At 45.6% G+C, this 22,689-nt stretch overlaps 2 protein-coding genes across 3 annotated transcripts in view; both read right to left on the bottom strand.

Annotated features, from left to right (window-relative positions):
• LOC108921740 (RNA-binding protein Musashi homolog 2-like) overlaps window positions 1–8,542 on the bottom strand; it is a 106,216-nt gene extending 97,674 nt beyond the window's left edge. For both annotated transcript variants that reach the window (XM_029249364.1, XM_029249363.1), the window contains exons 1-4: window positions 8,377–8,542; window positions 8,154–8,194; window positions 7,722–7,803; window positions 7,408–7,492 (exon numbers count right to left, since the gene is read on the bottom strand). In XM_029249364.1, the coding sequence (XP_029105197.1) occupies window positions 7,408–7,492; window positions 7,722–7,803; window positions 8,154–8,194; window positions 8,377–8,438 (270 nt within the window). In that variant the 5' untranslated portion in view covers window positions 8,439–8,542. The remainder of the gene's footprint in view (window positions 1–7,407; window positions 7,493–7,721; window positions 7,804–8,153; window positions 8,195–8,376) is intronic.
• An 8,696-nt stretch (window positions 8,543–17,238) lies between these two features.
• Window positions 17,239–22,689, bottom strand: LOC108921578 (A-kinase anchor protein 1, mitochondrial-like). The gene is made up of 11 exons (XM_018731089.2): window positions 22,636–22,689; window positions 20,551–21,325; window positions 19,633–19,745; window positions 19,311–19,431; window positions 19,115–19,227; window positions 18,846–19,023; window positions 18,603–18,750; window positions 18,447–18,514; window positions 18,280–18,353; window positions 18,135–18,197; window positions 17,239–17,911 (listed from the first exon to the last, which is right to left on the bottom strand). The coding sequence occupies exons 2-11, from the start codon at window positions 21,308–21,310 to the stop codon at window positions 17,849–17,851; spliced, it is 1,701 nt and encodes a 566-aa protein (XP_018586605.1). The 5' UTR covers window positions 21,311–21,325; window positions 22,636–22,689; the 3' UTR covers window positions 17,239–17,848.

Here is a 22,689-nt window from a genome sequence, read left to right as displayed (position 1 = left end):
AATGTCTCCAACACGTGAGCATATCAGTAAAAATACATAAATAAAGGCAAAAATTCCATTACAAGAGGCCAAAGGTGGATTATGTTACTCAAGGTCACCATTTTCACACACCAATATGTGGAAACTTCTTTATGTGGGATGCCATTCTGCGGGGAGGGCGATGCGTGTGCTTTCTGAACCTACCGCACAGGGCACCGTGGAGCACTGATCCCACACCCTGATGTCTCACCTTGGACAGGGGCATGTAGGACTGGGTCAGCAGTACAATTATGCTCAAAGAGCACCTGATCCGAGGACAGTAAGACCTTATAATGATGTGTCAGCGACCCAGACTGGAAGCAGAAAGCCACCTCATCTCGCTAATCTCCGAGACAAGGGGACGGGGTGCCCCGCGATCCACGTCGCATTTCAATCCTGCCACATTTACATCTTCTCGAGCCACGATTATCAGCTCTCCAAATCTGGTGAATGTGAAAAATAAATTCAATAACACCTGCGCACCGTAACCTGCCACGTAACGCGCTCCATGAGACGGTTCGCTTTCGCAATTAGCCTCCGGCGTCGCCGATTCAAGCTCAATTACTTAGCAGAACACGGGCGATGCGTGCAGAGAGAACACGGCACGGTGTGAATATCAAAGGCAGCGGTGGTGCGCGCCTGTCCCGCCGGCTCCCACACCTCCTCTCCCACCTGTCCCGGCGCTCGCCTGTTTGTTCTGTGTAGCGACCGCAAACCTCAACTGTACTTTCCATCATCGCCGGCTGTTTGGTGCGCTCCACAAAGGGTTCGAGGCGGCGGGAAGCGCGTGCGCATTTATTTACTTACGCAGTGGAGACAACGCTCGGGGTTCCACCCCGCTACGACGTCTCAAACAAACGCCTCCGTCTTCCCCCCATCAGCAATTTGCGACAAAAACACACTTCTTCTTTTCTTTCTAACTGCTATTTACACAACACTTAAAATTATCCATCCAAACGTGCGAGAAAAAAAATATAAATAAATAAAATAAAAACTGGGCCAGGTTTGCTGCAGTGATGGCAAAAGGATGTAAAAGAAGTGGGTGTGAAGTGTGTGAATGTTCCGCTCCTCAAAGCTGCGAGCAGGATGGGACAGTTTGGTTGAGACCACCGGCAACATGCCGCATCTTCTGCAACTGTGTTTGCGAAGAGCAGTTGGTCGGGGGCAGCAGGTGGTATAGTGCTTAGAGCTGCTGCCTTTGGGCCCAAAAGGTCACAGGTTCCAATCTCAGTTCTGGGTTTAGTACTCTTGAGCAAGGTACTTACCCAAAAAATTGCTCCGGTAAAATTACCCGGCTGTATAAATGGGTAAATAATTGTATGTAGCTGAACGCTATAAGTCGCTTTGGAGAAGAGCGCTGCTAGATGAATAAAAGTAAACGTAGTGGTTCGAGCCCTCACCTTTCAAGGGGAAGGTCACAGGTTCGAATCCCCACTCCTGCTGATGAATGTACTTACCTAGAACTGATACAGTAAAAACCTATCATGCTGCATAAATGGGTAAACCAGTGTACTACGTTAACATTTTAATTAGCTTTGGAGAAAAGTGTCCGATGAATGAATAAATCAAGTGAACAGCCAGTATAAAGGTATAAACATGTTAAGCGATTCAATTTTTTCAAATCATCGCTCAACTATTTGCCTTCTGAGGACATTCCATGTGTTATTAGCTTTACGATACCCTTCGACAGGACCGACAGATGGATTAGACGGCACAATCGATCGAGAAGGCGCCCCCACCAACATGTCAAGGCCGTTTAAAAAGTCAATATGAACAAACCAGTGCTGTTTTTTGACCGCCCTTCAGATTCATAGCTTCAGGCTAATGATGTCAAAGACAAACACAGTTCCTAGTATCTATTACATCTTCATTTCTCTCACCCTAGAGGGATCTATCAAGCCAAAACGAAGTGAAAAGCCGTGATGAGCATAAATCAATCAATGGGAGCCCACCCACATCCACAGCGATCATTAGGTCCAAGGGTCATGGGGGTCCGCGCATTGCAGTGGTTTCCAAAAGGCCACATGTGAAGGGCAGCTGTCGACGGTGGGCATCTTTGTCGTTTCACTTCATCGAATCCAATTTCATACAGCACCGCTGTTTACAGGTGAAATCTCTCTCGCATTTGTCTTCCAATCCTTTCAGAAATAAAAAGCTGTTTCTCTTCTGCGTTCCGCTGTTTAAGAAAACACATTGATTATTTATTGATAGATTACCCTCGAGTGTTCGGTCAAGGCCACCGCATGGTGGGGGGGAGTGTTTCCCCGCATCTTTCTTCATACTCGAGCGCTTAACCACTTAGGCGTTAAAGTGAGCCTGCAGATTCACGCGGAGACTCTGAGGAGAGGGGCCACAGCCACCTGAGTCCGCCTGCCCATTTTCTCCATGTTGACTCAGGGATGTGCGGTGTTTGTCCGCCGAGGCCCCATTTACTCGCCGCACTTCAAATTGCACTTGTGTTGCCTTTCATCTCTCCATAAGCGCTTCTTAGCACACAACGGCCACACCGCACAGCAACTTCCTGAGATACATAAAGTCTAAAAATAAATCATGAACCAAAATATACCTAAATTCAAAAAGAGAAAAACCTGCAATCTTTCCTATCTTTCCCATAACACAGCACACTGATACAACACACCACCTCACTTACTGTGAAAACACCCTCTCCGTAACTCAGTACACCGCCAAACATCCTCTCTGTAACACAGCACACTGCCGTAACACACCACCTCACTCACTGTGAAAACATCCACACTGTAACACAACACACCACCAAATATCCTCTCTAACACAGTACACTAATACAACACACCACCTTAATTACCGTGAAAACACCCTCTCCGTAACACAACACACTGCCAAATATCCTCTCCGTAACACAACACACTGCCGTAACACACCATCTCATTTACTGTGAAAACATCCACGCCGTAACACAGCACACTGCCGTAACACACCACCTCACTCACTGTGAAAACATCCACACTGTAACACAACACACCACCAAATATCCTCTCTAACACAGTACACTAATACAACACACCATCTTAATTACCGTGAAAACACCCTCTCCGTAACACAACACACTGCCAAATATCCTCTCCGTAACACAACACACTGCCGTAACACACCATCTCATTTACTGTGAAAACATCCACGCCGTAACACAGCACACTGCCGTAACACACCACCTCACTCACTGTGAAAACATCCACACTGTAACACAACACACCACCAAATATCCTCTCTAACACAGTACACTAATACAACACACCAACTAGCTTACTGTGAAAACATCCACGCCGTAACACAGCACACCGCCAAATATCCTCTCCGTAACACAGCACACTGCTGCAAAACCCAATATTTGTTCCACGTGCAAGGAACTGGTATCTAAAAGCAATAAACATTCACCCTTTAGTAAAGGCAATTTATAAATATGGTGTTTGTAATGTCTGAGATAAAAAAAAAAAAAAAAAGCAGGAAAATAAAAAAAAAACGCATGAGAGAATTTTTATTTAACAATTTCCACTCAGTGTTAGAATGGATCCGAAATGAAGAAAGGCAGGTCTGTGGAAAAGCGCCTCGCGACATAGACGTGAAGAACGCTTCACATAATGGCCCCCATTCACAGGCAACAATACCCCGAAATGTGTTTTTCATTTCTCAGTTTGTGCACACAAGATGGAAACTAAATTGCATTGTTCTTTATTACCGTTTGCTTAATTTACCTCCCCTTATTATTTCATATATCTTTCATTCTGCCCGGTTTTGCACACAATATTTTACAATATGCACCCAAATTGGCAAATTACAGCAAAACCAATTGGAATAAAAATATTGCCAATATAAACAGAAATGTGACAACGTGGCAGTAATTCATGAGTGATACAAACAATGGAAAAATTATACTAAAGGAAAACCATGGCTCTCATATTAAATGTTGTACCTTATGCTGAGATACGATTAAAAAAAAACTGCAAAGATGCAAAAACAGCGATGAGATGCGAGAGCACCACAGTGATATTTTCAGACGGTCACTTTCAGAATGGCTCTCGCTCTCCGCACAGGTGTCCCGCGGTCGGTCTCGGGTTCGAATCTGACCGAAATCCGCCCACGGATGCGGAGCACACAGATGGCAGCACGTTCCACGCACCCTCCCCCAACCCAGCAACCCCACAAAAGGAAGCACTTGGTTAACATGAACAGTTGACAGTTCTGCCACCTGCAGCCGCACGTTACTGCAGACCTCCCCCCCCCCCCCCCCCCCCCCCCCCCCCCCCCCCCCGACGAGGACATGACCCTCGGCTGTGGGGGTTTTTGGGGGGGGGGGGGGGGGCGTCCATGGAAATGAACAAAAGGCCTTCTGAGAAGACACATTTGGAGCTGATGCACCTCTCTCCTGGCGACAAGGTGCCCCGCTCAAGTAGAATAACAATTTACAACTGAAATACTCATACAACGTGAGGCATTCATATAAAATCACGCGGTCACCTTTCAATACCACACATCCGAGGGTACCGGGGTACAGAACACCACTCAAGCTTGCTGCCACTTTGTCTATGAACGTGGTTCGTTAATGACAACGCCACCTAGCCACCATCGCAAAGTATGGGAAAATATGCGTAATTACACCGGAGGCCCACCTCACACCCAAGTAAATGAACACAAGCTCCACCCACAGACTGAAGCGCACCTCTGCAACCCGTCGGCAGCGCTCAAGGATGTAACCGTACAGTATGAAAGGGTGCAAGACATCCTAAAGAATAACGTGTGCGCAGGGCTGCTGCTGCACATCTGACAGCCCTGAAACGTAAACCGCAGGCGTTCGCCGCGCAGCGTACCTCGGTTAAAGTGCATCTGCTTGCAGCTTCGCAGGACATCCAGCGCGCGCTTTTTCCTTTCGGTTGAAAGCGCAACGAAAACGCTCAGCAAGCCCGGACCCGCGCGCAGAGCAGTTCCGCAGGCTGACGAGGAGTATTCCTCCCACTTACAATTTCGCTCATTCACACAAGCGGGAATTTTACAAGGTAGCTCAGCCTGAGGACCCCGGCTCCTCCAGCGACGAACACCACAGGGGCCACAAGTCTGTTCATAACTGAATTTGTTCGTAACCCCAGATGAGTTAGAGAAAAGATTAGCAATAGGGACGCCCCTTGATGTCCTCGCAGGCTAAAATCTTCAAAAATCTTTAAAAATTGCAATAATAAATAATTTTCTGATAATTTTATTAACACTGAGCAACATTAAATTTAAGAACTACACTAAAACAACTGAAAAAAATGTTTCCGCAAACTCTGATTCAATGCTGACAGCCAGCCGATTCATCGCATAAGCACGTACTCTGTTCCCCGTCGTTTTATTGATCGTCAGCACTCAGGAACACGAGACACGAGGTGTAAACACTGTGGAAGTGAGTTGAGTGGAGGCAGACCCACACTCCTGTGGTTTGGGTGCTATGTACCGCCACCTTCCAGTTCTCATGGGGAACGGGACTCACATTCTCCCTGCTAGAAACAGAAATTTGAATGCAAAAGTTTAAAACAAAATTTAAAAAAAAAAAAAAAAAAGGGACAGAACCCGTTCCTGTCCACCGAGCGACCACAACACTTTAACCACAATGCCATAGGAGGGGTTACCTTATGCACGCTCCCTTAACAAAGTACACAAACAAGCAAAAAATAAACATGCCCGTGAGAGGGGGGTAAAGGAGCACTTGGTCAAGATGAGTTATTTCGGGTGAGAAACAAGGGAACGTGACGGAGGGGCACGTTAAAGAATTTAAAGGGCCGGTGTCTCCGAGCGCTTGCAGGAAGAGGGAAATTAAGCAAAATCGCAGGCAGGAAAATTAAATCTTAACAAGACAGCAATATTTCACTCAGCTTTTAACAAAATGAGGATTTTTTTCCCCACCAAATGTGAGTCACATCAGTATGAGGGAGAAGCCGCTTCCCAAGAGCTAAATTAGGCAGCTTTGTTCTCCATGTATTAAACTTACACAGATTAAAACACAAATGTCAAATTTAATACAATTTAAGTTATGAACATAAAGTGCCTCATTGTTGTGGGAGGTGTGGGAATTTCACGCCATGGAAACACTTCCAAACACCCAAGTGCTCGCTAACTGAGCGACTTCTGATGGGCCGAGTCTAATTCATAAAAACAGATATTACAATGTATCTTTAATATTTGCAGATCTGCTGACAAAAAAGCATTTTGAAAATATATTATTATTCATTCATCAAACTACTTCCTCCAAGGTGACTTACAATGTGAGGCTTGAACATTAAGCTACTTAGAATTAGTGTGGAAGTTATTATTAATAATAATAATAATAATAATAATAATATTATTACTACAACAACAACAACGTGTTCCTGAGTGCTAACAATGCAGCCTTAACCACTACGCCACCTGCTGGACCATAACAGCAAAGGATGGAGGTGTATCGATAGATGTGCCTCTCCAAACACATCTTCACCTGAGATAACCTGCAAACTGCGCAAAGACCGGCGAACGTCTCGTCCATCTGGGGGGAGATGATTTATTGCATTTTCAGTTTTTATGAAATATCTCACACACACACGCCACAGTGCTGTAAACACGGTGAGATCCATCTCGGTCACAGCTCCACGTTCACACCTCGTGCATCGCGTGTTCCAAGTGGGAAATCCAGTTCTTGGCTGTTCGCACTTAAAGATACGGTGCATGTTCTCTCTCTTACACACACTCACACATACACACACACCCTGGCTGGACTGGCAAGCTCTGAATGAGGCAGTGCGTGAGGACACACGTGTAAGGAACCCTGCACTGGTCCATCAGCGAGACAATGATCATCAACACGCACATGCAAGCATCTGAGTATCAATAAAAGATCAATATCAACACATTCAAACAATAATCGATTGGCCAGTAGGTGGCGCAGTAGTTAGAGCTGATAAGTTGCACTTGAAGGACTCAAGTTCTGCTGCAGTAACCTTGATCAAAGCACTTACCCTGAACCGGTACTCTAAAAATTACCCAGTCGCATATATGGGTGAATAAGAGTATCTGAACACTAAGGTACTTTGGATAAAAGTGTCAGATAAATAAAAGTAATATAAATACTGATGTGCGCACGCAAAAAATATAGTATGAATGGCAGCGTGCACATGCAAGTCTGACTGTTCGTTACATCTGTGCCATATGAATATTCATGAGCAAACGGTGCTATTTTATTGCTGCAATGATGCAAACATCAGAGTATGAATGAAATATGAGCGTGCACATGTGTAACAGTGTATCAGTGCGGTATGAGCATGCACATGGGAAAGCCACTGCGTTTACACACACACACACACACACACACACACACACACACACACAGAGAGCACGAAGCGGACGCACCGTCTTGGAGTCGAGCTCGTGGTGCGGCTGTGCCAACACTTTGTCCACGCTGGCGGCATCAATGAAAGTGACGAAGCCGAACCCTCTGCAAGAGAGAGAACACGATGGAACACACACACACGCACGCACGTTTTCAGAGGGACACAACTGGATGTCCAGCCTAAGGACTTGCCACTGTCCCACAAAGTTACTATGTAACTATAAATGGTGGGGAGGGTCACACCTGTCCAGAGGTGTGTGACACACACTACAGATAGCTGATGTGTGTGTGTCACATCTGTTTGGGTGTGCCGAGAACACACAGACGCATTTACCTGGAGCGCTTGGTCGTTGGGTCCCTCATCACCATACACTCCCGGACCTCGCCGAACTTCCCAAAGTACTCCTTAAGGCCGTCTGGGGGGGTGGGGGGCAGGTGAGCACGGTGAAGGGACAGAGATAGTCAATGGGCAGACCAAGAGCACAGGGAGTGAGTGAGTGTGAGTGTGTGTGTGTGAGTGTGTGAGAGAGAGAGAGAGAGAGAGAGAGTGTGTGTGTGTGTGTGTGTGTGAATGACGGGCAGGGGTCAAATAGAGGACTCCGGAGCATCACATACATAGCTAAAAATCCCCCACGTACACACGCGCAGGGAGGCAGAGGCACGCGACCGCACAGCGCGCGCGCACACAACGAAACACACGCGCACACACTCAACACATCCCAATGCAAGTACCCCCGAGCAGTGTGTGTGTGAAGACAGAACTCACCTGGGGAGGTTTGCCAGCTGAGTCCACCGATGAACATCTTACTGTAACACACACACACACACACACACGGTGAGTGCGCGGGTCACAGTCAGCAGGCGTTTTGCCCAAACTCATGAGAAACCCCCCCCTCCTTTACTGTTATTAAACAAACACACACACCCCGCCCCCGCAACCCCACTGACCCCCCGCGGCCACTAACAAACCGTCGCCCGCGCTTTCGTACCCCGGGTCATGATGTGCGTCCGCGGGACCCCCAGCCGTCCCCTGACCGCCGTCCGCCTCCATCTCCTCTCCGCCCCGCCAAGCACGAGCCGTGCAACGCCGCGCACACCGAGCGCGAGCCCTCCGAAGCGCCGTCCGAGAGCCGGGAATGCGGCCGTCACACGTGGGGTCCGCCGAGCCCGCGCGGAGGGGGCGGGGCGACGATGCGGGGCGGGGCGCACGGTGACGTCGACCGGCGCGGAGCCCGAGGGGCGACGAAACCACGCCCCCTAGTGGCCGCCGGCGCGCCGTGCGCTGTGACGCAAAGGAGCTCGCGCGCGGCTCGAGTATGGCGGAGAGGAAAGGAGAAAAAGCGCGGGAAAAAACTAAACAAAATAAAACTAAATAACTGTGACAAATGTGTGGACCGCGCTGTGGGAAGCCTTTCCCTTCCACAGCTAAATGCACATTTATCTATTTGTGGGACGCTTTTTTTATTTTTAAAAATCATTTCAAATATTTAAGAAAATTCAGTCCTTACACTCTATTGTTATCAAAAGACAGTTGTGGACATATTTTCCTGGAGTCATTCATGTTAATAAAGAACTTCCTGTGACTTAAACCAAAGACCTACAGGTCACGACGCTGTGCCCTTCACCAGTACGCCACCTTCTGTCCGTACCTCTGTCTTACACGTCCATAGTCCTTTGTCTCCATTGCTGCTGCTCTCCTCTTGTTCAACCCACATCAGGTTTAATTTCAGTTAAACTGTTAATTTGTCCTCTTCCTGACTGAACGGTTCACACACGGTAGTGGAATCTGAACAGAAACCCTTCTGGTTCCGGCCCACAGCCTCCTGTCAGGCGAGCAACAGTCTCACACTCAGGCCGTGTTGAAAAACCGTTTCCATAAGCCGCTGTACAGCAACCAGTTACAAATATGACGGCTCAGTGTCTGTGAGTTGTCACTTCGCCAGCCTGTGTTTGTGAAACCACACGCTGGTGATATGTTAATGCATGTTAGGCTCCTCCCCTGTTTATCCCCCATTTCCATTTCCTGCTCAGCGTCTACCATTTCAATCACGTCGCTTCTTCCTTCTCGGTAAGGGACGCAGGCGCCTCTGCAGGGCACTCGTCCTAGCCCTGATTTAATCATGTGTCCTCTGCGACGCTGCGGTCCTCACGCCGCCCGCTGGCCGTGCCCTTCAGAGGCGGTCACACGCCATGGAGACGTTCCTCCGGCTCAGGCGGCCTTTGAACCCAGCGTGAAGAGGCCGTGTGTTTGGGATTAAAAGAAAGCGTAAACAAAATGGAAAGAGAAGCAGCGTCACTGACATGGTTTCTCTCATTAATTCCACCTTTCGTTCTCCTGCATAAGTTTTTCATGCTGGTGCTATTATCACCCGTCCAGCAGAGCAAACAACTCATGCCCATCCGCTACCAAGAAGGTCTAGTTTCTAAAGGGGGCCGAGGCCACTGTTGCCAAACGTGGTACAGCACAGTAAAGGCATACATCAGAGGACACAAATTAAATTTGGGCCACAACAGTAATTTTCATCAGACAAGTTTCATTACAGAAATTTCAGCAACAGCCTGATCTGGGCTATGACTTTAAATCAAACCAAGAAGTCAACTCAAGCAAAATGGTTAATACTGTAATTATTTCAGAACAGAGGGCAACAGATAGAGCGCAAATACACATATAATCTTTTAAAAACACATACCTGACTCAGGTGGTTAACATCTGTGCTGGGATCTTTCAGAGTTATTAGACTGAATTACTGAAGTTATATCAAGGTGGGATGGCATGGTGGTAACGCTGGTGGCCAACAGCTCCTGGCTATAGGTTTGGATACGGGTTTGAATCCAACTCAGTCTGTGTGTTTGCATGGGTTTCCACAAGTGTAGAGTGTGTGTGTGTGTGTGTGTGTGTATGACAGATTGCTTTGTGATGGACTGGCATCCTGTCCATGGTGTACCCTGACTCAGCCCTATACCTCCCGGATAGGCTCTAGATCACTGTGACCCTGAGTTGTACAAATGGTTATTGGTAATGGATGGATGAAATGAATCATAAAGGCAGGTGATTTTCAGCCTTGAAGTTGGTCTATTGTTAAAATAACTGAGCAAAAACCCTGCATTGTGTGTTCTTCCCCACTGGAAACAGTCGAGTCACCATGACCTGCACAGAAAGTGTGTGTTCCTAGATAAAAAGGCACCCTGTTCCTGCTGGTGAACAGGTAGTTGATATCTGAGTGTAAGGGTCTTGTATCTGGCTGCCCGTTCCAAACTGGATCCACTTCTTCTCTTTTGCAAAGCAAGCAGCAGCAAGAGCCTTACAAATAAAGCATGACACAAATCCACACTTTGTAACATCTTAAATTTCCCCGAGCAGCAACCGCGTGATGTACATTCAGGTCACGGCCCACGTGGCGTCACACCACTTCAGAGGCACAGGCCTCACACACTTGGTCTGTTGGTGTAAATAGCTACGTTCAGGGAAACATTTTATTGCGTTTCCTCCTGCGATTTTGTATAATCCAAGCAGTCAAAATTATTGCCCAATGAAAGAGAGCTCGACCTTTGACACGTGAGCCCGCTCTCAATGAGAAGCCTCAAAGCAAATGTCGCTGTATGGTGTTCATAAAACCCCCAAGAAGCTCCTGGAGAGGATGAGCGTGGCTGGCGTGTGATAAAGCATAAAGTTGGAATTAGGTTAGGGTGGCAGTGGGAAACACCCAGGACTGAGTGGCCCGGTCGGCAGCAGTCCCGGCGAGTCCTCACACGCCCCCCCATGGGTATGGCAGCCTCTCATCTCATCAACCTGCCGAGAAGAAACAGTCAAGTGTTTCCAGGGGGATTTTCTTCTTGTGACGCTATAACATATGATGCCTTAACATGTTCTAAATATGTCCAACAGGTACACACTAGAGTCTATGAAAATAAATTAGGTAAATAAATCAGAGTTTAATTCCTTTTATTTAGTAGAACATTTAACACAAAAACAATCAACAGGAAAGCATTGTGGCAGGAAATATGATTTCCTGGATTTTTCCAGCACTTTCATGGCAAAAGATGATTCAAGTGCAGAACAAATAGTGTTTGCATACATGTAATAATTCAGACTCTAATAGCTGAATGTGTAGTGAGGCCAAGTAATGTGTTCAGGGATGACGTGGGAGTGTGGCGTGAGGTGGGCGTGAATAGGCCCAACGGTGCTGTAGGAGTAAACGGAAAGGCAGAGCAAGGACACACCTAGACACTTATACTTCATCACCTGTTTTTTTTTTTTTTATTTATAATTTTATTAATTACACTATCAATTTTGTATGTAGCTTCCTATGCAATACATGCTGATTTAAACTCTGGCATTTGACACATTCGCTGTACTTTAAGAATCACCTCTGTATGTCTGTGAAATGCATTTTTGTTTAGTCTCAGTTGTACATCCCTTCAGAGAAACAGATCTGCTAAATGAATAAATGTATATGGGGAGAAAAAGATGGGTTATGAGGGTGTTCTTGAAAGCGCCGAAGGATTCAGCAGCTCGGAGGGACAGCAGACATCTGCGTATGGAGTCATCATGTGAGCTGACCAAACCCCAGGACAAGAAAGTGTACAGCAACATCACCGCAGACTCTTCCAACCCAGGCCATCACATGTTCAAATCCCTTCTTCCTGGGAAGTGGTACAGGGCAACATAGATTCAACCAATAAGGCACAACAAGCAAAAAGTGTCACCAACTAACACCTATTTGTTTAATTTTTACTGCTGTTTCTGCCTCTATTCCCATATTACCTAGATATCCTATTACACATGCCCATAAACAGTATTTATAAAGTAGAGTATTAGTAGTATTTATTCGTATGGTTTGTACTGTAGTTTACCACTACTAACCGAAAGTAATTATCCATTTGGATAGTTTTATGCTTATTTGTAGCATTTCTTTCCAGACTTTGCTAATACAGTCTTCCCCACCTTAGGAAGGCAATGCTGTCCCAAGAAACCATTCATAACATGAGCTCAAAAGATATAATTTCCTTTAGTTTCAATGGCACATTTTTGTATATGTTCCTGAGCCCCAAAATTGGCACCCATGTATGATAAATATCACCAGACCCTATTAAAATTGACAGTTACTTCTATAACAGTTAGCATTAGTTATAATATGACATAACATAGCAGTTTTCCATCCCTCACTACTGCATAATACCTTATGGCTTTTTTATTATTATTAGCAGTATACTGCCTGTCTTCCCTGCACTCATTCAGCTTTTTCCAAGTTACTACCCGAGTTAAATGTGCACAAGCACAACATAAGGTACATATACATGTGATATTCAGTGTTTATGTAATACTTCAGCCTTTAATGCAAAAAAAAAAAAAAAAAAAAAAAAAAAAAAAAAAAAACAGCAGTACAAGAAATAACAGAAAACAAAAAGATTTCCAGACTGAGGCAAGAGCAAAAACACCATTGATGGCCTGTGAGCAAGTGGAAGTACGGAACCTGTATCAGTTTGACCAGTCTTCACTCGAGACCGATGAAGTGTAGACCTGTAGGATGTGTCCTACGAGCACCTGCACGTAGCTAGTGATGTGACAAGTTGGGTTTGTCTGCAAGTCAACAGCATGAAGGCAAATGTAGATGAAGTTACAGCTCCTATAAGAAGTATTCAGACCCCCTGCACTTGTTCATGTTTTACAGCACTGGATCACAAAGGATTTAATTGGGCATATTTAATGCTGATGAACAGAAAAATACTCTAACATTCATGTGAACACTTTACTAGAAATGGATTATGAATTACTGGCAAATATAAAACCCATAATAGCTGAGTGAAAAGTATTCACCCCATCCAGTCAATATTGAGAAGAGAAACCTTTAGCAGCAATTTCAGTCCATCAGCTTTGCACATTTTGACAGTGAAATTTCTGCCCTTCCCTTTCTCCAAAAAAGCGCAAGTTCTGTCAGATTGGATGAGAACCTGGAGTGAACTGTAATTTTCAGATCCCACCGCAAATTCTCTACTGGACTGAGCTCTAGGTTCTGTCTCGGCCACTCCAGGACATTGACATTTTTGTTTGTAAACCACTCCCGTGCAGCTTTGGCTTTGTGCTTGGGGGTTGTTATCCTGTTGCAAAATAAACACCTTCTACAGCTACCCTAATTGTAAACATTTGAGATCTGTTAGGAAGCTCATTTGGATGGTGAACCACTGTAAACGGCTGCAGGGTACCAGTCCAGCAAAGCTTTTTCGGGGGTTCGGGACTGGGAGAATGTTACCAGCTGGTTTTAGGCGAATACAAGCGAGGTTGGCCGTCATCCACCGCCTGTTCATGTGCCAGATGTTGGTCCTGCGTTTGGTCTTGTACAGATGGGGATGAATAGGAGCAGGTCCAGTACACAACATCACCCTGCATATCCTACAAAGCATTACATTTGCACTGACTCAGCAAATGTCAAATACCAAAAAACAGTCAAATGGCTGTGATGCTTCGTCAAGGGAAAAATACAGCGGCTCCTTGTCTTACGACCCGTGTCGCAAATTTCCAAAGATACAATAATTTTACATACATTCAGTTTCAAAAATCACTTGTGCTGAGCAGGGCTCCAGTGATATGAAATCTATTCTGGAAGAACTGGGTGCAAGGCTGAAGGGGTACGCCCTGAATAGAATGACAGTCCATCGCAGGGTTGCCTGAAGCAGGTACCAATTCACACACTACGGGCAAGTGAGTGCTGCTAATCTATCTGAACTGCATTTTCTTGGACTGAGGGAGGAAACCCAAGCAGACACGGAGAGAAAAAGCAAACTGCACACAGACTAAGTGGGGATCGAACCCATGTTCTCTGGCACCACAGTGTTGCCCTCCACCACTTTGCAGTTTAAGTTATTTTATACTTCTATTTCTTCAGTAATCTGTTTTCTATCTGCAGGTCAGTGACTGTGACCTCCGTTTACCCTCGGAGCCAACAGATGGCAATAAGAGCCCCACAACAGAACAGGAGCATAGACGAACCTTCATTCAGCATTTGCGGGTTTGTGCCCGGTGTTCCTGAGGGTTGGCGACCAGCAACAAAATGATGAATGCTGCAAATTTCTATGGAATAAATCAGTCAAAAATCAGCATTAAACTGGAGTTTCTGTAAGTGTTTTCAGTCATTTAAGAAGTCAATTTTAATACATCTTGATCAAAAATATTAAAACAAGTCAAACTAAAGTTTCCTACCCAGTCAGTGAATCCAGAACCTTCTAAGCAAAGATCCATTTCCTAATCCACACACTGATTACATTTTCCCAATACCTGATGGTGATTATGAAGGTGAAAGAAGGGCCCGGTGGGTGTCCTTCACTAGTCGTTTTTTTCTGCTTGTCATAGCTCTGGGTTTGTTATCATCAGATGAAAGATAGCAGGAAGGACAGTGTGACTTAATTAATCAATGAGGCTCTTGGGAAGGTGAATCAGGCTGGTCTTTTTCAGCCCATGGTTTGCCTTCTGGTGTGGTCATTACAAACACCAGGGATGATGAATAAACACTCCCTTGTGAGGCCATTTCTCTTTTGACCACACAAAGATGTGTGAGGCAGCCTTTCCCATACGAGACCCCCATGCTGTCCATTTCAGATAAAGGCGCATTGATGCCATCAAAGCAAGTCCGTTGTTCCGGGTGTTGGTGTAAACTTTTCGTTGCAGATGTCCAAGCACAGTATTTCTCCAATGACCAAATGCAAATTGTGGCATGCTAGGGGCTCTATCCAAAGTGTTACAGCTTCAGTTATGCACAGTGTAGGACTGCAGAAGTAAAAATGGGCTGTGTTCATTATTTAAAATTTGTTACATTAATTTATTAGATGCTTTTTTGCAAACTGACCTACATTTTAGAGTAAACAAAAGTGCATCAACAACACAAGATTACCTTTACACACAAGATTATATGAACACAGATTCCCCTATATTGCTGGTTCACATGCTAACAGCTACCTATAGGAATGACATTTAAAAAGAAAATATATATATAATCATAGCATATGGTGTTGGACTCATTTACATAGCCCTCAGCAGATCAGGAGAGAAACGGCTCTAAAAGACATGGGTCTGAGACCCTTCTTGAATGCTGGAAGGGATTCAACAGCTCTGACAGACAAAGAGTTATACCTACCACATTGGGGACAAAACTGAAACGCTACATACTTGAGATTTTGAATCCCTTGTGAGCAGGAGTACCAAGGGGCCAGAGCTGAAGGAACGCAGCACTCTTGCAAGGGAGTGATCCAGTCCTCTGACCATCATGTAGACTGTTTTACTGTATAATACAGCTGGCATAATGAGATTTCCAGGGAAATAGGCTACTCATTAATACTTAGGAAAACCTTTTTATGTGCTTTAAAACATAACCTGCTGCAGCTCTAGAACCTGGAGTCAGAAATGCTGGGACTGAGCATCAGAAGACCAGAAGGGACAAGGCGGTCCAGGACCCCTGGTTCAAGAAGTGTGTTGACTGGGCCATGACAATAACCAGTGACTTATTCAGGATTGTAGCGCTGCTGCAGCAGTGGGCGTTCAGTAAAAAGTGGCTTTTAATACTGTATAAATCTGATTACACAGGAAGGCTTTATCTTTGTACACCACACAATATCTTACATGAGGCAATCACTCTTAAAAGTCTGTAAACAAACATGTTTAATGTGTTGGGGAGGGGAGAAAACGAAACAAAATTACGCAAAATGCTGCAATACACGGCTAGTTGCCTGGTATTCATTGTTCACCTCGGATGTGCACTAGCACCTCCAAATATAAGCACCTTTCTTGTCATAAACAAACACACACACTAAGCCCAAGAAGCATCATTAACATGAGCCAAGCATGCAGTGCAGAAAGGCTCGGGGAGGGGTTCAAACAGTAACTGATTACACCAACTCTTTTACAAGATGTGGAATCCTGTGTCAAGCTATACGTCATTAAATTGCAGGAATTAACATGAATGACTTTATAGGTTGTCACTTTCCTGTGGTTGGGGGGGGAACTAAAAATATACAGTATGTTATAACCCTAGAGTGGGCCTATTCACTTAGGGACTTGAACATAGATCTCTCCAGTGTCGTGTCCCAGATCCCCTGAAGTTTATTACTGCAACCGTCTTACAGTTGACTAGACAGGGAAAGAGTATGTGTACACACGAGTGGAGGCTGCCAGCTAAACCCCAAGCAGCCCACGGAAGAAAAATTCTAATCCTGCAGCACAACCTACTGGGGATATTGTGTACTACAGGAGGTCTTTTCCACTCTAAACTGGTTGTTGGAGGTGTGTATGATCATATCCCTTCCATCTGGAAATGTGACTTCAGGGGCCTTCGATAAGAGGCAAATATCCATTATTTTTGATACAGCCCAATATGCAGTGTGGCACAGCAGCTAACTTTTAGTCTGTTTTTGGGCTTGTATTAAGCTGTTGTAATATGTGCAGAAGATTAAAGCGAACATGTTGACAGGAGTTGTGCAACATGTAGACCTACTACAGGAATAATAACCAATGATTAAGATCACTTTCAAGAGGAACAACCAAAGGTGTTTCTACTACAGAAATGCCATTAGACCAAATGCACCAGCGATACAAAGACAGATCACAGTAGCAATATAACTCCCTATGTGGTAAAAGCTAAGGCTTAGTTGTGACATTAAGGACTCAGTAAGTCAACCCTTTCCATTCACATAGTGAACAGGATGGAGGATGATCAAGAGATGACAGCTTATAGTGCAGGACTGCTTCTTGGATATTTGACTGGCAGAAAATCTGAGTAGATCAAGCTGAAGGGTAATTTGTCATAGTATGCTATTCAGAGGTAGCAAAAAAATAATCCTAAAGAAAAGCAGTTGACGTTTAATTCCTTTATTTGCAAGAGACGCATGAGCACACAACATAGATGTGCATTAAAAAGACGACATTTCGATCTGCCTGGTAGACAGGATAAAACAGCTCTTTGACAGAGGGTGGCATACTGCACAAACACAAAGAGGAACCCCCCTCCCTGAAGATGTCAATAAGAACAAGGAAACAGCCACATTGGGGCCGGAAAGAGGATAAATACACATGATCATTAATGACATAGAAAGTATGTTTAATGCATTAGTGCCACTGGACTGAGTAGTCTGGTGTGACCTTGACGCTATAACTGGGACTGCCTGCAAGGGTCAGCACCCCCAGTTGAACCCTGAACTTGTCCCTGCATGGTGAATCACACAAGTAAAACCCCAAAACACACCATATACCTTTGAAGTGACAATGAAGAGGACAAGGAGGTACAACAGAACTTGGACAATCGGTGCTGAAGCTGGCAGAACAGTTTGCACCCTGAAGGAGCTCCAGCAGGGGGCAGCAGAGTTCACCAAGACTGCTCATTTGTAGCCAGCCTGGCATTCAGAGAAAGCTCTTGGGAGCCAGAGGCTACAGGTCACCATGGGGTCTGTACTCTTTCCAGGGCACCCTGAGCATCATCAGCATGTCTCCACCCAAATGGCAAAGCCCCGCTGCACCAGCAGATGGTTCAAGGACACCAGCTATGGACAGGAGGAGGCCAGAATTTTAGACTGCTAAGGTGAGATGCTGAGCGCAAGGCTGATCCTCAGACTCGTAAGTGATGCGAACTGTCAGAAGACCAAGGTCTCCTCAGCTGTCCAGCAGACTCACCATGAAGGACTAATCATGACCAATGAATTCCTACCTTCCCACCTGGTTCTCTTTGATTAGCAAAAAAAACAGGACAGAAGATGCCTGACATACCTCATCTCCCACCATCTTCCATATGTGGACCATGGGCATGCCACTTTTGTGATACCTCACACACTGGAACAAGACAGGAAGAATTCACTCACACCATCAAGGTGTATGCTGTAGGAGCATCTCCATCTGGCCACATCCTTCATACCTTAGCAAGCAGAGCCACTCCTTTTGTCATCTCTTCCAGCTCTAAGGCTGCCTCTGCTGAAAACTGACTCTCCCCTGTGGTTGGAGATGGGACAACCACATCAGCATATGTTGAACACCAACATTGAGCAATGTCAATTCCTTTAAGTGTGTAAACCTGTTCAATACCTAGTGGGAGCCCAAGGCTGTCCAGCATGACCTCAATGCCTTGAAAAGGCAGAGACAGGAAGTCTGGCCTGTAAGAGACAAGAAATGAGAACTCAAACCTTGGTTTACCAACTTCCAGTAAACTGGAGATTCACAACCAAGAAGAATTTGACTGACCTTAAAATCCGTAGTGTGCTGATGCCAACCTTCTCATAGCCGCCGTGGTCCAAGTAGAGGATCTCCACAGTGTTGGGTCCACAGAAGCTCCTGAGTTGTGCTCTTCTCCAACCACCTGTTGGCCCTGGAGCAGCACAGAGCTCTCCAACTGGTATAAGTTGGGTGTTTGAGGTCAAATTATATGGGTCTCACCATTTTCTGCAACATGCAGCACCTCCAACACACAGCAAAGCAATCACTCACGCCTGACACAGGTGGGTAGAGGGGAGGCCTCATGCTGCGAATAGCACCACATCATTTGCTCCTCAAGAGAATGCAATGCATACTGGGAGGTGCTCTCATTCCACTGGACAAACACATGGGTCAGTGACACCGCTTTTGCCACAATTACCCCAATCATCTCTCCTTCAGGAAGTTTCATCTGGTAGAGGGGCAAAGACAAACAGACCCTTGCTAGCAGCTCTACCTGGAAGACCTTCCCATTCCAGCTCAGGTAAGGAAGTCAGTCTCACCCAGGCCTCAGGGGGCAGCTGGTGACCAAGGATCAATCGCCGATCAGTCAGGTCCAGGTCACCAAATCTCCCCCCAATAAGGGACAGTGCTTTGTCCACCTGTGCCTTGGAACCTGAAGGAGACACATTCATACACCCAATGGCAATGGGGTGCTCTGCACCCCTTATAGGCTATATGCCCCCCTACCCAGCTCACCTTCAATGTGGCACATCTGCAGCTCCCGTGTTGCATTGAACACATAGATCTTTGCACCAGAGCTCCGCTTCAGGAAGTTCACTGAACGACCTTTCTTGCCAATCAGACGTCCAACAAGGTGCTGAATCAATAAAAGGATGGAAGTGACACCCTGGTTCAGGTTCTGACCCTCTTGGGTCAATGTTCATGCTTCACATTTGCATCCAGCACAAACCATGTGAAGCAGATGAACAACCCCTTTAAGAGATGTTCACTGAATTTCAGAAGAGGAATCCCTGAACCTTGTAGTGGTAGCTGCACCCTAAGGATTATGGGTACTCACATTTGGCACCTCAATCTCCCACTCCACCAGGTTTGCAAGTGGATGGTTCGGGGGGTACGCAGACAGGGTGCTACTGTTGAAACTGCCTTCCCAGTCAGTCCTGTCCTCAGAGCCTGAGCATGGTACAGGTCATTCCCAAAATGGTGTCCAAAAGGCACATGTGTACAAGTCAAATTAACACTTTCACTTCCAGGTCTTCCAGCAGCAGGTGCCATAATGGACTCAAAGGGCCCAAGTTCAGCTCTCCACATCTGGTTGCAGTACCCATGAAGAGGATGCCCTCAAGTGCTACAGTAAGTTATCCAGCTGTATAACTTGTTAAAATGGTTAATTTAACAGCAAAGTGCTTTGGAGAAAATGAGCTAAATTTACATGTGTACACACACATGAATTTTCCCCACAAAGCAACTTACAATTTACCCCATTTATACAGCTGGGTGATTTTACCAGAGCAATTTAGAAGGCAAGTACCTTGCTCAAGGGTACTACAGCTGGAGGTTTCTGTCAAACCAGTGACCTTCAGATCCAAAGGCAGAAGCTCTAACCATTATTCTAGCAGCTGCCTCTAAACAAATAGCTATTCAGTCTGCCATATTATCTTTACATTCATGGTGATTTGAGACTGCCAGTATAACTGAAGTCTATAGGCACCATGAAGTTTGACTACATCATTTGACATTAAATCTTTGTTAGTGGAAGGGGGTTCATGTTATAAAAGCTGTTTATGATTTAAAAAACCAAGTTGTTAAACACTTCTAGATTTACACAACCCCTTTCTAGAAGGTATTGAATCAGTTTGATAGTTGATTCCATGACCAGTTGAGACTTCATCTGACAGCAAGTATAGCTTGTGCATTAGAGTAAAACACCCTTCTGTTTTCTTGTATTAGAGATTCTGGTCAAAGCAGGTAGTCTTACCTGCAGAGTCATTTTCCTCTACCAGCCCACCACTGGGATCCAGTCCCTCACACCACCTGCTGTTTGCGTCACCAACAGCCCCCCTTATCTCCTCGGTCAGGCCCTGCTCGTCTGCTAAGAGGCAAATTGGGCTGCAGGGGAGGGTCTCTTCTGTGTCCGCTGTGCATGGTGTCAGGGACTTGTTCCTCTCCAGCTTGCTGGGGGACCTCGCCAAGCTGTCCGATTTCTCTGTAGCACAGAGGTCCACGTTGGCAGGGCTACATGAGGGTCCTTCTCCCAGCTCCTCAGGGCTGCATGGCTTAAACTCAGTACCCTGCTGGGAGGCGCTTCCATTCGTTTCAGGCCACGGCCCCTCCGCCACCTTTCCTTCTGGATCAGGCCTCTGGGTGGACAAATCGCTGGTCCCTAGGAGATCAAGCTCAGCTGCAGCAACTTCAGCATCAAGGACCACCTTGGAATCTTGGTAATCTGGATTCATATCCCCTCTTTCAAGTTCTTCCCTGTACAGCGATCCACCGGGAACTGGCGTTGCATAATTCGTTCCATAGCTTTGAAGGAAGACCTCCTGTATGTCCAATCCCTCTGCCTTCTGGAAAGAGCACTTTTGGACATCTGTGGCCACACCTACTCTGATTACCTCCTCAGCCTGCTGGTTGAGCCACCGTCTCCTTTTTGAGATGTATGACCAGTAGCCTATCAGAGCCAGAACCCCTGGTAGGCCATACAGAACTATGGAACGGAACCTGTACATCGTGATCATCTGAGAGATCAAGACCTGTGAACATAAGAGAATATCAATAACCAGAGGAACACTGGCTCTACAATCCCCTACTTCAGTGATTATTCAAGTCCAGCCTTCCTTCCAAACATCCAAGTGTCTCAAACCAATCTCCTCACAGCTACGTAAGATGAGCTTGAATGCTACAAAATGCTATATGATAGTAACAGTACTTTGATGAAGCACTTCAAAGACAAAGATCATCTCTTCATACAGTTTCATTTACACTGGTACAGTCAAACAGCTAACCCAGCATGACTCCATACACTATATACCCACAGTTCACAGCCCATGTCCACTGTATTTATTTACTGTCTTGCACCATGTCTCTGGAGAAACCACCTTTTTTTCCACTGTACACAAACTATATAGAGGAATGACAAAACTTGAACTAAGTTGCACATCCTCTTAGAGAGAAGGGCCAGCTGGTCAACCACATAAGTTGAAATATAACACATTACTTTCCATTCCTTATAAAGCTCAGGAAGTCTAAATGGAATTACTGACCTTGGTGGCCAGAAGTTCATTTTATAGTTGAAAGACACTGTAAAAAGTGTGAACTTTCCATAGTGCTGTTAGAATATTATATGAATGTCTTTTAAGACCCCTGCCAGTAGTATACCTGGCTTGAACACACACTAAATCAGACTAGTATTTCACAATGAAAACAAGGAACACTCAGTTCATTCCCTTTGCTTGCCAGGTAACCCAACATGTTCGGGAACTTTGTTCCATCAGGTATGTTGATAATAACCTAGTTTTCAACTTTCCCCATAGACAACATGCTCATCGTATACCCAACACAGCAACCAAGCTAAATAAAAACATCTGAAGTTAGTTTATAAAACCAAGACAGAGACTATAGGTTCATCAAAGCTCCCTGAAAGAACACCACCCTGTACCACCACGCACATCTGTTGGGGAGACTGACAGTGTTTGAAAGGAGGAGAGTTAATATGTTCTTTTTAATTAATAGAGCAAAATACACTCTGACATCATCATCATCATCATCATCATCATCACCAAAACACTGAAAGAAGCCAACACTCCACGGCCCACCAACACTTAGCCAACAATGCAAGTTCTACGATGTTCCTCACACTTCTGCTACAAACAAAACTTCCCTCCACAAGCCCAGGTTAGTGAAACACTACTTACGGTAATTTACCCCACTTTTTACTCCATCAACACTGCCAAATAGGAGCCACATTTAGAGTACACCGAGGCCTCCCACCCAACACCTTCTTGACCGCCACACTCCGTTCACATCTTTGGCGCCACTTTTTCCCGCTCTCGTGCGCGCTCACCTGCCTACGCCGGCACCCACTGCTCGCATGCGGAGGGGCACGCGCCCGCTGCGC

This window comes from Scleropages formosus, chromosome 25, assembly GCF_900964775.1.
Source record: "Scleropages formosus chromosome 25, fSclFor1.1, whole genome shotgun sequence".
Taxonomy (NCBI): Eukaryota; Metazoa; Chordata; class Actinopteri; order Osteoglossiformes; family Osteoglossidae; genus Scleropages; species Scleropages formosus.
Note: the sequence above shows the minus strand (reverse complement) of the source record. Positions and strands in the feature narration are given on the sequence as shown.

What these genes read in the sequence shown, in the direction of transcription:
- LOC108921578 (XM_018731089.2), bottom strand. Translation starts at nt 21,310, where the DNA reads ATGATCACGATGTACAGGTTCCGTTCCATAGTTCTGTATGGCCTACCA. An exon ending in GCAGATGTGCCACATTGAAG is followed by an intron (nt 19,228 to 19,310) that starts GTGAGCTGGGTA and finishes TGTCTCCTTCAG; the next exon opens with GTTCCAAGGCACAGGTGGAC. An exon ending in CAGCCTTGGGCTCCCACTAG is followed by an intron (nt 18,354 to 18,446) that starts GTATTGAACAGG and finishes CTCCAACCACAG; the next exon opens with GGGAGAGTCAGTTTTCAGCA.